At 39.7% G+C, this 17,031-nt stretch overlaps 2 protein-coding genes across 2 annotated transcripts in view; one reads left to right on the top strand and one right to left on the bottom strand.

The window, feature by feature from the left end:
• The window catches only part of pgm5 (phosphoglucomutase 5), a 33,409-nt gene extending 27,087 nt beyond the window's left edge, over positions 1-6,322 (top strand). The window contains exons 10-11 of the mRNA XM_015972839.3: positions 2,518-2,655; positions 4,181-6,322. Of these exons, the coding sequence (XP_015828325.1) occupies positions 2,518-2,655; positions 4,181-4,270 (228 nt within the window). The 3' untranslated portion in view covers positions 4,271-6,322. The remainder of the gene's footprint in view (positions 1-2,517; positions 2,656-4,180) is intronic.
• Positions 1-15,325, bottom strand: part of dock8 (dedicator of cytokinesis 8) — a 147,038-nt gene extending 131,713 nt beyond the window's left edge. Inside the window, exon 1 of the mRNA XM_070546140.1 lies at positions 15,314-15,325. The gene's annotated coding sequence lies outside the window, so the exon portion shown is untranslated. The remainder of the gene's footprint in view (positions 1-15,313) is intronic.
• Between the last annotated feature and the right edge of the window lie 1,706 nt (positions 15,326-17,031).

Raw genomic sequence — 17,031 nt, 5'->3', positions numbered from 1 at the left:
ACTCCCCAGGTGACGGATAAGTCCGATGGTAAAAGTTCTCCTTCAATACGTCCGCGCGACTCCACTTTCGAGCTGACAGAAATCAGACTCTGAAGTGACTGAGCCCTGAAATGACTCATTCTGGAAGGTACTGAAAATGCCAAGAATCAAATAGCTAAAATTATTTTATGTGAGAGGGGTTTGGTGCAAAGAACCTCAGAAACATGTTTTGCATCAACCATAGAACTATTATAACTTAACTTATAAGAAGAAAGTTATGTCTCCTTTAAAATGCATTACTATGCAAAGTTTATGAAACTGGCTTCAGTACATTCACAGTAATTTGGGGTGGGTGGTGGTGGTGGGGTGTTGTTGGCACAGCGCCAAACATATCCAAACACACCAACACATTCTTACTCCCAGCACGTCAAAAACAAACGCTTGGTCAGCCACCCTCCGCCTCAGACCCCTGACGCCAAAAGTGCCCTTTTTCGTCACTTATGTGCGAAAAGGTTTTCTTCCCTTTTCTGACTGCAGATCCCAATGCAGCGTTACACTGACGCGATGGGATGTCCGCTGCCAGGGCACCAAACAAGCTCATTGTACCTCACCCTAACCTTATCCTCTTGTTCCCCTCACCCCTATCCTAACCTTAACCATCTTGCTAGCTAACACGTTAGTGATGTGTCGGTCGCTCTAAAAGCCGGCTCTATGAAGTGAACGGCGGGAGCCGCCTCGTCATTGGTCGGGTTTGGACCGAGGCAACGCGAGGGGGAGGTTTCAGCTACTGAGGTGGAGGTTAAACGTAGAGGGTATTTGTAACCTCCCCCTCGCCAGATGGTATGTTCTAACGTTCCCCTTGGGCGGCAAATACGAAAGTTCACAGTCAGAATGCATGGGAAACAAACGCTTGATCACAGTGAGTGTAACGTTTTAGGTAGCAAGAGGGTTAAGGTTAGGAAGAGGGTGAGGGGAAGGTTATAAATAGTAAAACGTTAAGGTTTAGGTGTGGTTAAATGAGCTGGTTCGGTGCCGCATCAGCGGACATCCCATCGCGTCAGTTTTACGCTGCATTAGGATCTGCAGTCAGAAAAGGGGAAAAACCCTTTTTGCACATAAGTGACGAAAAAGGGCCCTTTTGGCGTCAGGGGTCTGACGCGGAGGGTGGCTGACCAAGCGTTTGTTTTTGACGTGCTGGGAGTGAACACACAACACAAAGCTTTTGGGGAGGGGGTTACGCAATAATTGCATGGCAGCCCCTTCGCTCCTGAATTAGTTTATAATTTTTCCTAATTTCAGATGTTTTTTTGTTTAACACCTGTCATATTTTACGTATTTGCCTCGATTTTTGTTGCTTTTATGCATCATGTGAGGATTTTATCTCCAAAACGCTCTTGCATAAAACTGCATACTTAAGCCATGTTTCTGAGTTCCTGACTGTCATTTTGGATTGAAATGCTTCAAACGGTCACTAAATGAGGTGTACGCTGTTGGTATGATGATGGCGCTCCACTCTTAGCCTCCTGAGTTCTGCAGCAGATGGTGTTTTTAACAAGCATTAGCCTGTCAGCTCTCTGATAACTGCAACTCTATTGTTAGAGATGAGCTGGCCCTCTCACAGACGGTCAGGCGGACATCTCTCATTATCACCGTCTCCCTTTAAACATGCTATCACTTTCTCTCAGTGATGAGAGTCACAGAGTAAAGGGGAGACTTTTCAGTGGCGCTTTCTTTCTCTTAAGATTCACAGTATGAATAATCTGTCCCCTCTTGGACAATCACTCATTTGATTTAGATATTTTTAATACATAAAACCCTCAGAGAGCAATAGGGTTGTACCAGAAGTGGAAAGTTTGAAAATAAAATCACAAATTTGACCTAATCCTAGTTTGTGAGACCTAAAATGGTTTTTAAAATTTCCCATAGCTCTTTCAGGTCATTGCCCCCCCCCCAAAAAATACCCGTATGTATATATATACTGTATATTGCTTTTGAACATTTAAAAGTTCAACGTGGAAAACTAAAACGTTTGATTAAAAAATAAAAAAATATATACATTTTTTATTTTAAATCCAATATTTCTAAATAATAAAAATAAATGTAAATTGAATAGAATAAAACATTAGAATCCCCTTTAAGGGTCCTAAGAGGTTATTATTACCCTGTTGGAATATAAAAACACTTAAAAACTTAAGACATTTCAAAACATTAGGCAGCACTTTTTAAATGATTTCATATCAGATTGTTCAAATCTATGTTGTTCAAGAGCTGATGATAGTTTACAGTCAGGAAGTTACTGCACAGAATCAAGGTGAATATCGATACGCGCTCATACTGCCACCTAGTGGATATTTGCTTCAACTACACATCAAATAAATCATCTGGCCAATAAAAGATTCAGATTTAGGAGGTTGGAACGTGTTTAAATTCAATTAAATTTCAATTAAAAAAATATTTTTTTCAAATATAGTCAAGTTTTTGCATCTTTAGGGATTTTTTTTAACTTCTGACTTTTTAAGGAGTTCTGTTTGTTTTTAGGGCTTAAGGATTCTCTTCACTGAAGGGTCCCGTCTTGTGTTTCGGATGAGTGGGAGCGGCGGAGGAATGGGCGCCACCATACGGATTTACGCCGAGAGCTTTGAGAGAGATCCCGAGAGACACAGCAGAGAGACCCAGGTGTGGCACGAGACGTGTGCTTCTGGATTTTCTGTGCAAGTTTTCTATTTTGAACTTCAAATGAGAAGAATATGTGTATCGTTTGAGGATGATTTTCTCAGTGCTTCACATGCACGCACACGCACACACACACACACACACACACACACACACACACACACACACACACACACACACACACACACACACACACACACACACACACACAACTTCAGTCTACACTGGAAATGCTGACTGACCTGCAGACTTTGGAAAGTTTGGAGACTTTTGTAATCATAATTATTGGGAAACCATCAAAGGTTGTAAAGCTGAAGTCAGAATGTCCATATTTGCCTCATTTAGGTCTTCTATCATGTTAACAGACATTAGGCATCTAATCATTCAGCCACTTTGACTATATCAGGGAGGAAACTCATGGTTATGCCTCATTCTTATCCAGACAGACAAAACAAACTCCATAAATAACACTCCCCAATAGTAAAGATGTTTGATTCAGAGTCATTCCTGGTTTTGCTTTGTGCCTAAATGTTTCTTATGTTTTAAAGTGCAGCGTTGCATCCCATGAACGTGTGCAACAACGGCTAAAATTCACATGGTAGCATGGCCACACTCAGTGTGTGTCATTTTAATGCATGCCTTTACTCTACACACACATGCAGTAGTTATATTCTGTTTCTTCTCTTGATTGTTTATTATTTAGGTTTTAATTTAGGTCTTGATTAAAATTTATCTCATTTAAACTCTTCAATGGTTTAGTTCAGCACTTTTTGATGAATTAGCCAAATTCTTTGCATTTCTGTTGTCTTTTATTTAGACTTTTGAATGTTTCCCTTTTCATTATGATTGAGACATTCTAAAAGACTACATTAATCTAGCTTGTTATAGATAAGAGTTGCGCACAAACAAACATTTTTATTTATTTATTTTATTCTATTCTATAATTTTCTGTAAAACCTGCATTGTGTTTTTCTCAGGTCCAAAGATTACACAGTGCCCATTTACCACAGAAATAAGCTTAACAGAATTAAAAATGAAACTTTATTCAGTTTTCACACAAATCCCAAGTACAAAACTGTTCATGCAAACATGCAACAATACCCTATTTAAAGGAAATTGAACTTATTGGTCAACCTGCTTAATGGCAGCTGCAGGCAGCTCTTTGAACAACAACAGTTTGGAGAAACAGGTGGACTCTGGTTGTATAACTAAAGTTACAGCCAGTTACTAAGAGTATTAAAAATGCTTCAATCTAATATATATATATATATATATATATATATATATATATATATATATATATATATATATATATATATATATGTATAACATATCGGTTTATGCTACTTTCTTTAATCTTTTACATTTCATTGCTTTTTCTGTAGAATTATATTAAACTCCAGACAGAAAAAGAAACTACCGGTAGTTGGACGTTTGGGTTTCATCTGCATATTTAAATTCTTTGTAAACGACCTTGTTGTGTGGATTCTGGAGTTAACACCTCTCTCTCTCCCCTCCCTCTCTGCAGGTGGTGCTGGGTCCTCTCATCGCCATCGCTCTGAAGATCTCAAACATTCATGAAAGGACAGGGCGTCATGGTCCAAATGTCATAACATGAGCCAGCGGGGACACACACGCACACACGCACGCACGCACGCACACACACACACACACACACACACACACACACACACACACACACACACACACACACACACACAAATCCACAGCAACCTATTTACACTGATAAATTACCTTCAAATTACTCCCTGTGCTTACTTGCTATGCCAGCAGTGTTAACCTGGTTTTTATTTGTTTATGTACACACACACACACACACACACACACTCCACACATACTTACACAAACACACACACACACGTACACACACACCCACACATGTTCACTCCACACATACTTACACAAACATACACACACACACTCCAGTTCTATGAATGTCAAAAGAACTTTAATCATATGGCCGCTAAAGCCTTTCCAAGCTGGAGGTTGGATCTAGGATTTGTTTTCCTCACTGGCAGAAATATTTTGTTCCAGCAGGGAGAGCGGAGCCTATTGTTTTAGATAAAAGTTACTTCTAGACTTCACTTCATGCATTCAGCTTATTTGCCCGTGCACTTGAGTGCAAGGACAATTTGTGAAACAACACCTCTTTGCTGTTATATTTGTCTAAAAGTTTGCAATTCTTTTGAGATAAATGGGAATAAAAGTTCTTTGTTGTACAATTTAAGTGAACTTGTTCCAACGACATAGTTTATTCTCTGAAAATTTCATGTGATCATCAACTTCAAAAACAAGTCCGTTGTCTATTATTAATACTATTATTGAATTAATTTGCTTTTTTTCTGCTCTTCCTGAAAAACAAATGATCATCATTTTAAAAAAGATCAGATTAAGAACAGTGAACCGTTTTGGCAGCGTGACTTGTATCTGCTCTGTTTGATTATTTTCTAGGGATGTAAGAAAATATCGATATGGCAATATATCGTGATATTTTTTCCAGCAATATTATATCGATATTCGAAAGCCATGCATCGGAAATATCGATATGGCAATATACCGTGATTTTTTTCCTGCGATTATTACATCGATATTCAAAAGCCGTGTATCTAATTCTTGAAAGAATTTACATGCAAACTTTTGTGTATTTTATTTTCGTTTTGTGCAATTCAATCGCCACCCGCTAGTTGGCAGCAGTGTGCAACGGGTTTTGTTTCCACCATTGAAATGTAAATCCCTCCATCATGGTTCAGATACCTCATGTTAAACATGTTACGTATCAGTTTGGACTGTTTATTGAACATTCTTACAATAAATTCAGTCAAAAAAAATTGCTTGTAACATCTGACTGAATGTATCACAATATACCGTGACGTATCGTATCGTCTCCCCTGTATCGTGAAATGTATCGTATCGCCAGAATTTCAAAAATACACATCCCTGGTATTTTCCATTTCAGGTACATTATTTGACAAAAACCTTTAAGTTTAAATTGTCTAAAGGTTAATTTTTTATTTTGACAGTTTGACTTGTAGCTGGTTTTCACAGATGGTTGTTGCCTTTCAAAATCTGCTACTGCTTCTTTGTGTGTTTTGATATAACTTCTGTTGCTGTAAGACTGTCTGAATGACATTTCTATTATAATCTGAGGAAATTATTGGTTTAATCACCAACAGGTGTGTCACTAAAAGCAGCAAAAAGCTGATTTTGAGAAAAGCTCTAACGGCGAGAAAAAGAATCAAATAAACTTCTACGTTCTCATGTGGAGCTGGAGTGTGCTACATTTTAAATGTTTTTAAAAAATATTTGCATTCGTTGACCAGAACCTCAGTAAATCTATTGATGTGCAGTTTTTTTTAAACAAAAATGCATTTTAAATGATACATGTATGCTTAGATCTTGTTATTTTTTAACACCCATAAATTCTTTAAAATGCTTCAGCAGCAAAAAGTGAAGCTGCTTTTTTGACTTTGCATTGAAGGAACAGAATAATTAATTCAACCCGGCATTAAAGAACAATTCTTTTTTTATGTTCTTATATTTGTTTTCTTTTATTATCATTCAAACAAACATGGTTGTGTGCATTTTTGTCTTTTTTCATCCCATTTCAAACTGAACTGAAATAAACACATGAAATAAAAGGTTGATTGTCCGCGTGGTGACTCTTGTTTTTGAGCTGATTAAAGGAAAACACACTGAAGTTGATGTTTAGCGAAAGGAAATTACAAGCTTTAATCTTTATATTGGCTGAACGAGACACAGAGAACAGGAACTCAAACAATCTGATTGCCGTCATTCCGAGTGAAGGATGTGTTCACTCAGACGGACTTTACCTGCCAGGTTACTGCGACCTGCTTTTTTTAATGCCAAGAACTAAAGCTGATCTTCGTCACCCGGGAACATTTTGCTATAAAGAATAACTATAAAGCTGCAAATCCCCTGAATTGACTCTGTGGTGAAATTTGCCATCAGGTGAGCATTGCCCTCCACTCCTGCCCTGATTTGAACCCAAATAAAACTGTCTGCAGCTCCCGAGCTACACTTGAATAGATAAAGTCTGAGGTCTTTAGCGATATAAAAAAAATCAGATGAGATCTACTGGAAACTTCCTGAAGTTTCTGTAGAAACTCTGGTGATCATGGGGGATGACAAAGCAAGCAGCTAGCACAGAATCAGTAGAGCCTGGACCATGTGAATATATTGTCGTAGTACTATGTAAGCCAGCAAAACCTTTTCTGAATTTATAATTATCTCCTCCAATGGTCAGCGATTTCTGTCTGAATGCTAATCGAGCCATTAATCATTTCTTTTTCTGCAGGAACTACACTTCACATCAATGCCTCTGCCTTAAAGTGACGTTTTTACCGTTCATCTCTGGAAATATCTGTTGAAATGTTGTAAATGAATTTAAAGATGCCCAGTTGATGAAAAACATTGGCAGTTTCATGATATGCTTATTTATTTATTTTATTTATTTATTAACTTATATTTTAGGATAAAACCACTTGAGATGACTCCTCCTACCTCAAGTGGAGGAGTTTAAGTATCTCGGGGTCTTGTTCACGAGTGAGGGTAGGAGGCGTGGTTTTGGTGGTGCTTGGTAAATCTGTCATGTTTTCATTCGACCATAAACCAAAACATCCGAAGTATAAAACTATACCCACGTCATCTTTAACGCCAGTTCAAAGCGTTCTAGATGAGTTGTCGGAGTGGCCAATCCGTAACTTTCCTCTTCAGCCAGGGGCGTGTCCAGGGAGTGGCCTGGGGTAGCACATGCCACCCTTGGAATCTGATTGGCCACCCCAGGTGCCACCACACTAATTTACTTTTAAATAGGCTTTTCATTGTCCACAAAAGGCTTGGGGGTAAAACAAAAAAGCATAACCATTGGTGCCACCCATGCACGAAGTTGTGCCTCACCTGGGCCACCTCATTTGAAAAGATCTGGACACGCCACTGTCTTCAGCCAAAAGAACCAACGACAAGCTGGATAAAATCTGTTGCTGTTCCAACAGCTGCAACGGTTCCTTTCAGAATAAAAGTTGAACCATCACGACCCAGTTTGGGTCTCGCTAGATGCCAACAAAACCATCGTGACCCGGAAGTATCTCAAAGACTGGTCTGGTCGGCAAACGCAGCTTTTCCTACCGGCTTCGGTTCCAGAGAGGGTCCAGCTGGACCTCGACATTCCTGATCTAACAGGGACTTCCAAAAGGGTACGTAGGCCGACGGGATGGCGTTGAATGTGTTTATGAATCTCCTAACCAAAGCTTAGCGTGAAGACTTCACCTTCGTTTCCCACCAGAACTAATCGTTTCTTCGGATTTGCTGGTTCTGAGCGACATTCCACATCACACCATTCTCCGTCTCATTCACCTTAGTTACACCATACATTAAGTGTTAAAGTTAGTCTAGTTTTAATTTGTTTAATAATAAATCTTTAAACTTTTAAAACCTGACTCTCTCTTCTGTTGTCTCTGAATTAATATGAGGTTGTTATCTAATCCCTGCAATAAAAAGTTCCAATCTTCTGGTTTAAATTACCCACAGATCCATAAGATTGATTTCATATTCGCTATGGAATCTTCAGTCTTATGGCTCATTAAATAACATGTAAAATTAAACCATTACATCCTGAATGGTTAAAAAAAATGTAATTTTTTCTGATTCCTCAAACTATTTATGAATAACACATTTTAATGGGATTGTATTCACCAAATGTATTCATTAATAAAGAACATGTTTTATTCCAGTTTTGTACATATTTCCAAAACTAGAATACCAATTTTGTAGTTTTATTTATTAATTTTCTTGCCATAGAGACAGTTTTTACCCACCTTTTCATCCTATTTATATCCATATGATTAATATTAAAGTTAAAAGGAAATATTAACAGACTTTTTACTTCACATTTGCACTGAACTGAAAACAAAAATGCATTGATGGGTAATTGATTTCAACAAAAAGTGTACATTTATATATACGGTATGCCCTAATTAATTAGTGGTCACACACGCACCTTCTTTTAGATTTCATTATTGAATGATAATAATAGACAGACTGAGACAGGGGGCCATTAGATGTGAGGGAAGGAGTGAAGGGCCGGAAATTAATCAGATGGACTCTGATGAGGACGCTGTCATCAATCAGGCTCCTGCTGCACACTCAGCAGTGCACAGCCTCACTTGTTGTATGGTCACTGACTCAATAGATATCAGTAATGAGACCCAAGTTCGGACCATCGTGTTACTGATGCAGTTTATGCACATAAATTACAAAGTGTGCAGAATTGGAGCGTTGCTGCAGCAGTAGCATCAGAACTCCACTTGGGGCAATGTTACATTATGTTATTCTCACCGAAGTTACTGAGCCGAGCAGGATGAGTCGGAAACCATCTGATTCATTTAGCCACATATGTAACTTAATATGACCTAGTCTGAGGCACGCAGAGGATCCACGTGCCTGGTTTTAATAACCTGCATGATGTTCCATCACACTGCAGGTTTCTCCTCATTTTATCAGAGATTACAAATCTTCTGAACTCTGAGACAAAATCTTTATACTGTAAAACCTTCCATCATAGATGGCAGCACGTTATCCAATCAGATCCAGGTGAGGAAGTTATAGTGGATATTATACTATCAAAAAAATTAAAAAGGAGGTGTATGGAAGAAGAGAAAGAAGGGTAGAAACTTTCTGAGTGGCCTCACTTTTCATGTGCTGTTGCATGTGCTCCTGTCTGTAGTGTTTCACTGTTCTTCCTCACAGTAACTGTGCAAACCCACACAGTTGTCAGGGACGAGCCGAGGGAGGCTCGGATCAATGAGGGGATCGATAGGGTCCCCGGGAGTCCTAATAGCCCTGTTACTGCTCCCTGACTCCCTTCCTGACTGCCTGATATAGCACCGCACAAGGGGGCGTGATTTGTGTGTGTGTGTGTGTGAGTGAGTGAGTGAGTGAGTGAGTGAGTGAGTGAGTGAGTGAGTGAGTGAGTGAGTGAGTGAGTGAGTGAGTGAGTGAGAGAGAGAGAGAGAGAGAGAGAGAGAGAGAGAGAGAGAGAGAGAGAGAGAGAGAGAGAGAGAGAGAGAGAGAGAGAGAGAGAGAGAGAGAAACATCCAAATGTCCAAATGATGCCTGCTGAGTCTGTACTTACACTTCGGCAATGATGCAGCACAACAAGTTCTGTAATTGTGCACAATAATGGAGCTGATGGTGTGTGTGTGTGTGTGTGTGTGTGTGTGTGTGTGTGTGTGTGTGTGTGTGTGTGTGTGTGTGTGTGTGTGTGTGTGTGTGTGTGTGTGTTGCATGACCTCAAACAGACTTTTAAGTAAACATGATAAAAATAGAGCAACTCAAAACTATAGAAGGAACAGAACACCTACAGAATGACGCGCTGGTGGAATAATTTGGTTATTAGCCACTTATGCTACCTCACTTCCATCTAAGGGGCATCACAAAGTGCTGCTTGTGCAAAATAAGGAAAAACAACAGTTGTTTGTAACTTTTAAACAAAATGCTGAATTTTGCATCTCATCGCAAACGTGCTAAACTGTGCAAAGTCCATGACCCTTAATAACCTCACTAATGCTAAAGAGAATGCAGAATTGTGTGTTGCGTTACAAAGGTGTCTTTTATTAAGGCTAGAGAAATGTGATTTTATTCTAGAATTTTGCAAAAAAAGATGATGTTAAAAGGTTTTTTTTATGCTAAAGTAAATCTGCTAATAGCAGTCAGCAAGTATATGATGAGACAGCAAGTGTTTACATGGCAGCTAATAAGTGTAAGGTGTCCCAGTCTCATGTTGATTGTTTTTTTCTGGTTCTGTTACTCTTTTATGTGGCTCGTATAAAAATGTCAAATTCTACATGTCTGCAGAGAAAATAAGGCAAAAGAAGGCCTTCCTTTTATTTAAAATAATGTTTTTCACATTTTTTGTTAGTTATTGGCCTAAGAGTGAGAATCTTACTAAAGTTTCTCAGTATTGCAAAAACAAAATTTAATTTTTATTACAAATGATTTCCCAAAACATCACACAGGAAAACATCCATCCATCCATCCATCCATCCAATTTCTTCTACTTATCCGGAGCCGGGTTACGGGGGCAGTAGCCTAAGTCGAGAGGCCCAGACTTCCCTCTCCCCAGCCACTTGGGCCAGCTCCTCCGGGGGAATCCCAAGGCGTTTAGGCCTCCTCCCAGTTGGACGTGCCCAGAAAACCTCACCAGAGAGGCGTCCAGGAGGTATCCTGACCAGGTGCCCGAGCCATCTCAACTGGATCCTCTCAATGCAAACAAACAAACAAACAAACAAAAAGTCCGAAAGAAATTTGGGAATTTAAATTAAAAAAGGTCACTAATGCCAACTTTCAACAAAGCTCTGAGCAGATTAAACCACAACGGGCGCAAACGACAGCTTTGAGACTCTGGTCATGCAGATTGTTCTTGTGGGGTTTTGTGTTGTCAAATGATAGGAAATAAGATTTAAAAAATTAAATATTTTGAAAATAACAGTAGAAGTAGTCTAGTCCTGACGATGAATCTGAACAAAACAAAGGAGATGATTTTAGACTTCAGAAGAAACAGGGTGGAGTCAAACACTGTTTCCATCATGGGAGAAGAAGTGGAGGTGGTTGAGGAATACAAATACCTTGAGGTTCACCTGGACAACAGACTGGACTGGAGAAAGAACGAAGCCGTTTACAAGAAGGGGCACAGCAGACTGCACTTCTTGAGGACGCTTAGGTCCTTCAGTGTCTGTAGCAAGATGCTGCAGATCTTCTACAAGTCTGTTGTTGAGAGTGTAATCTCTTCAGCCATCGTCTGTTGGGGTAGCAGCATCAGAAGCAGGGACCTGAAAAGGCTCAACAGCCTAATAAAAAGGCTGGTTCTGTTCTGGGGACGACTATGGAACCGCTGGAGGAGATGATGCAAAGAAGGATTCTCCAGAGAATCAAGAAAATGATGGACAACCCTGAGCATTCTCTTCACAAGACTGTCCGACAACGGAAGAGTGTCTTCAGTCAGAGGCTTCTTCAGTTTGGCTGCAACACTGACCGCTACTGGAGATCCTTCCTGCCAACAGCCATTGTAATATACAACAACTCTTTGACGACTTGATTATTATTATTATTATTATTCTGATTTACTACAGCAATCAATTTCCCTCTGGGATTAATAAAGTATTTTTGAATTGAATAGAAGAACTTTGTAAATGTAAACGAACACAACGTCTTTGTTCATATTTCTGTGATTGCAAATTAACCCACATGCCTTTCAAAATAAACTGCCAACTTGCAATCTTCAGAAATCGTTCAGCTGGGGAAATTTAGCATATTAAGCCAACAATTTTTCATTTGATTTTATTTCTATCTTTTACTTGTAGCTACTACACGTAGGTTGGTTGTACATGTCTTCAGATCTCCTGAGCTACACTACTTGTAAATCCAGCATGGTGACAACTGTTCAGGTGAAAAGAGAATACATGAACACCCGAGGCTCCACCAGGTGTGTGTTTTAAAACACCAGAGGTTTAAATCCAATAAAACTATTTGATTCTGTTCGTCTTGTGTTATAGGAGCGTATCTGCAAAGCAGAACTTTAGCAGTGATGCATTTCTGGTTTTGAAGCCTCGATGTTGATGTCTGTGTCGTGTCGTTGTCTGCTACCCCCTCCTGTGCTCATGCAGATTTTTGCACCACGATACAACACTGAATCTCTCAGCGTGCCCACTCAAAAAGTAGTGCAACAACACAGCCAAAGCTTGCTGTTATCCGAACTCCCTGCTGATTTCCCAGATTATCGGGCCTCGCACTGGCACCTCAGTTGTTGCAATAAACACGAGGAAAGGAGCAACGAGAAGACGAGTCCAGGCTATACTGTTTCATTTTGATTTTGTACATGCTTTTTCAAATTTCAACAAAATAATATCCTACTTGTAAGCAGTGGCATTCCCAAGGGGTGACAAGGGATGGCCAAGCCCCCTCAGGAAAATTGATGGCCACCCCACTGGCCCTACCTGGTAAGAGGTCCTCCACATCTTCACACAAACCATTGAAAAAGACATATCTAAAACCCAATGAATAAATATATTTAATAAGCAAATACAACAATTCTTCATAATTAAAATAATATATATGCTGCTGCCACTCACCTTTTTCAAAAAGAATGTATAAATGTCAAAACTTTTTATGCTTTTATCTTTCTTTAAAGGCAGACTTGGCAGTTTTGCTTCCTTTTAGCACCCCCTAGTGTCCATTATTAATTCTCTGTGGTTACACCGAAAACGAATCTTATCTCCATGCTGTCATTTTAACAGCCTAATCTAACAGCTGCAATGTCTCCCCAGCCTTCCTTAGTCTCTACAGAGCGGTTCATCACTAAATTAAACAAATCAGCTATGTTCATGATCTAAAACATGCAGGAAACAGCTATGTCAGCTCCATTTCTTTGCTAAGTCCAACAGACTGGACTAGTGCTCTTTAGTTGAAAGTTGAATAATCTGGCCACAGGTGGCAATAGGGGCCGGTGTCGGTACAGGATCTGCTCGGGTGCAAGATCGGCTCGGGGTCCTTCGACTGCCGATGACGTCAAAGTACGGCAAACCCACTCGGACAAAATACACTATATGTCGATGATCTATACTGTAGGAAAGAATTTAGCAGTTTCGTTATTAAAATAATGTTTCTTATGATGTAAGTTTGTGTTTATAATGGTATTTGTAAAATAAAACACTATATTGTATTCATAATGCTGAACTCCTCTTTGAGCACATCCCTTGAAGGATCTTATGTATTAGCAACACCTGTGAAATTGTATTTGCAGGAAAGAAGTGTGTCCCGTTTATTGAAGTATTTTGTGTTTAGAGGTTTTGACGTCTTGTCCATGCGTAGTTCAGCTACGCTCATAGCTGCTAGCCAAAACTCTGGAGTTAAAAGTTTTCTGGCTTTACTAAAATACCTGTCTGTGCTTATTTGATTGATGGTAGTTTTACTTTCTATTAGACTCCAAATGTAATCATTTGGCACGTTTCTAATTCATAATTTGTAAGAATGTAATCGGTGATATTAGCATTAGCGTTCCTATGGCTTTTTCCATGTATATTAGCATTGCGCTAACCACTCGCTGCCAAATTGCAGCCTTTGCGATTAGAAAATCTCATTTTGTCACATCGCAATTTAATTGCACGTGAAATCAATCGTTCAGCCCTAATGTACATGCAGCTCTATGCTAAAAGTGTATTTTCAAAGAGGTAATGATGGATTTCTTTCTAAAAGTTGTCCAGAAAAATTTGCCTGGACCAATGTAACGTGATAACAACGTAACGTGATTACGTAACTTCCGTAAGGTTCATGTTCAGCTAATGAACTACTTTGGCGTCATCGGCAGTCGAAGGACCCTGAGCCGATCTTGCACCCGAGCAGATCCTGTACCGACACCGGGTGGCCTTGCATTAACTCTGTAAAGGGTCATTTTAGCACATACTGGCACAAGAAAATGATTTTAAAAAGATAGAGGTTGCAAAGTGTCTCTTTAAGTTGTTCTAAAATGTTAAAACAACTGTTTTATTTAAAAATATATATTTATATACAGTATGTATGTTTTTACTCAAAGAGCAAGTTCTCTGAGAAACCATTTTCTACTTGATATTTTTCACTCTGAGTCTCAAATGGAGGCTGAACAGGAAAATAGTCTTCTATCCTTGTTTCCTGCATTAGTCGCTGATAGAAAATAGACAGTGAAACTCTCAGATTAGAAAAAGCTACACACATCTACGTCCCACTGTAAATTAATATAGGGCTTATTATCACAGACACGGCCGCCCCGTAAGTGGCCTACAAGTCCTACCTTGTTGCTTGTTACTACTGTAAATGGTGCACTCAGTCTTGTTCTTGCGGCTTAAATTAATCAGTTATTCATTTGATCGTTTATATCACACAGCTGTTGTAAATCATTGCTGTGTTGTGGGGTGCAACATGTGATCGCCAGAGGAATAAAGATGGAAAACAGGATAATTTTTCACCGTTTTCCTGCTTGGAGGCACAGCCACTAGACCAAGTATCTAGCATAACAAAATCTCGTCGGCTTGCTTGGATCGCACAAGACCAAGCATCACCTTCTGGAGTATTTTCATTCTGGTAAGTTACAGACTCTTTCCTTCAACCGCGAAATGCACATCCAACACACACACATAGGTTACACGCATATACCGGTAGGTTAATGCGGGCGAACTGACACGCAACGCAACTTCTCCTGCTGCACTTCTTCTGTGGGATGAAAGGTTTTATTCGTTTACTGGAAAAACCAACAAATGAAACATTTACCTCTCATCCACAATCCAAAAATGCCCATTATACAGAGCTGCGGGGGCAGCAAGTTGTCGTCGGTGCTAGTCTTTTCACATAGATCCGAACCGTTAATAATGCTGATTTTATCCAAGTACCGGTCCCCGACGTCTTTATTTAACAAATCCCTGTATATTCCGCATCCTTTTTGGGATTTTAACATGTTTAACACTTTCTTTCACCCAAATCCGCTTCTTCTCTGCAACATATTGTTTGTTTTCATGGTTTGTTTACACTCGTACACTCGCATCCCAGAATGCTCCACATAATCACGTGTGATTACAAGCTCTATTGCTGGACTCACCCATCTTGGCTCCTGACGGGGAAGACTGACGTTGGTTTGTAGTTCTCTTGGCTTGTAGAAGCTAACTGTTAGCATTAGCAACTCCACAGCACTGCCGAACTCCTTCAGGCTTGTGATACTTGTGGAGAAAAACCGTCCATATTGCAGAGCAGAGACTCGGGGTGTTTCTCAATGTCAAGGCGCCTTGCTTACAAGGACACTGTCCTTACTTAGTCAAAGAAAACGGTTAAACAGAACATACTTGCATCACGTGACCGCGGCTTCCACGGCGGTCACGCGACGTCACGCGACACGGGAGATGACGTTATATTTTATATGTATTAGTTTCGATATAAATCAAATCAAATCAAACTTTATTTCAGACAAGGGATATGTCCATAACAAGAATAAAAAAAAAAAATAAAAAAAAATAAAAATAAAAAAATAAAATACAAACACATTCTAATTACAAACCATATAGGCAGTTGCTCCAATGTTTAAAAAGGACTGAGGAGTACCTCGTGTCACTGTAAGATAAAGATGACAGAGCTCTAACAACCGCGTTAGCTGACAAACTCAGTCGGCAGATGAATTTGTACATGAAGAGCCTCAGAAGCGCATGAAAAGTTGGGATGTTACTCGTAACAAACATGTGACTTGCCGAAGTCCATCTAGGGAGCTTCATGAGGATTCTAAAAGCATCCTGATAAGCCACTTGAAGCTTCTTCATTACTACCTTACTATAGTTGCACCACAAGTGGGCTGTATAGAGAGGAGTACAAAAGGAACGAAAGAGGGACACTTTAACAGGATCTGAGCACATGCCAAAGTTACGTGCCAGAGTGTTAGCCTGCATGTACAGCTTACCACACTGCCTCTTAATGTCCTCGTCATCACAGAGGTCACTTCTTAAAATGTGCCCCAAATATTTTACTTTGCTTACCACTTCCAGGACCTGATTTGTTAAGTTAAAAGATGGAAAATTAAGCTTCAGGTCCCCTTTAGTAGCAGCAATCATAACCACACTCTTTTTAGGGTTAAACAGGATGTCAAATTGCTCACCATACTTAGCACATGCCCTGAGCAGCTGCATATATAACGAGACTTTTACTTTTGAAATTGTGTATATGTTTGTTGAATTAAAAATATAAGCGAGTTACTACCTGCTAGCCACCGAAGCTGCAACTACATTGAATCAGCATTTGACCAACCATAGATAACTTCTTTGGATCTAAAATAAAACATTTAAAATTAGTTGACTTACTTTTAAACTTGAAATTTGTCCCTGAAGTAGCTGCCGGCCTCTGATCCACCATCTTTTTGAAAATACCGCGGTGTATTGTGGGTAATTTTTGACCAAGGCTAGGCTACCAGACACCTCCCGTGTGTCCTCGCTCAGCTAGCTTAACGGCTAACAAACGGAGAACACACGCCTCGGTAGAACATGAACATTGGAACCGATTGGAATATGTCTTGGCGTCTCCTGATGACGTATCTCCTAGGCAACCGGGGCGGGGCCAAGACATCAAGGCAAGTTTCCTTGACATTGAGAAACACCCTCAGTGTCAGTACCATGTTGCTTTTAGCAAATCAGAGGCAAGATGTCAGAATATCAGGAAATAATAATAAATAAGTCACCAAATCCTGTTGTTTTCTGCTCCCCTCTCATTCAGCTAACTTGTACTTTCTGAGGTGCCAGAGCATTCTCCCACAGAGATAGACTCACAAGGCATTCATTC

Source organism: Nothobranchius furzeri, chromosome 17, assembly GCF_043380555.1.
Source record: "Nothobranchius furzeri strain GRZ-AD chromosome 17, NfurGRZ-RIMD1, whole genome shotgun sequence".
Classification (NCBI taxonomy): domain Eukaryota; kingdom Metazoa; phylum Chordata; class Actinopteri; order Cyprinodontiformes; family Nothobranchiidae; genus Nothobranchius; species Nothobranchius furzeri.
This window is presented reverse-complemented; position numbering and strand designations above follow the sequence as displayed.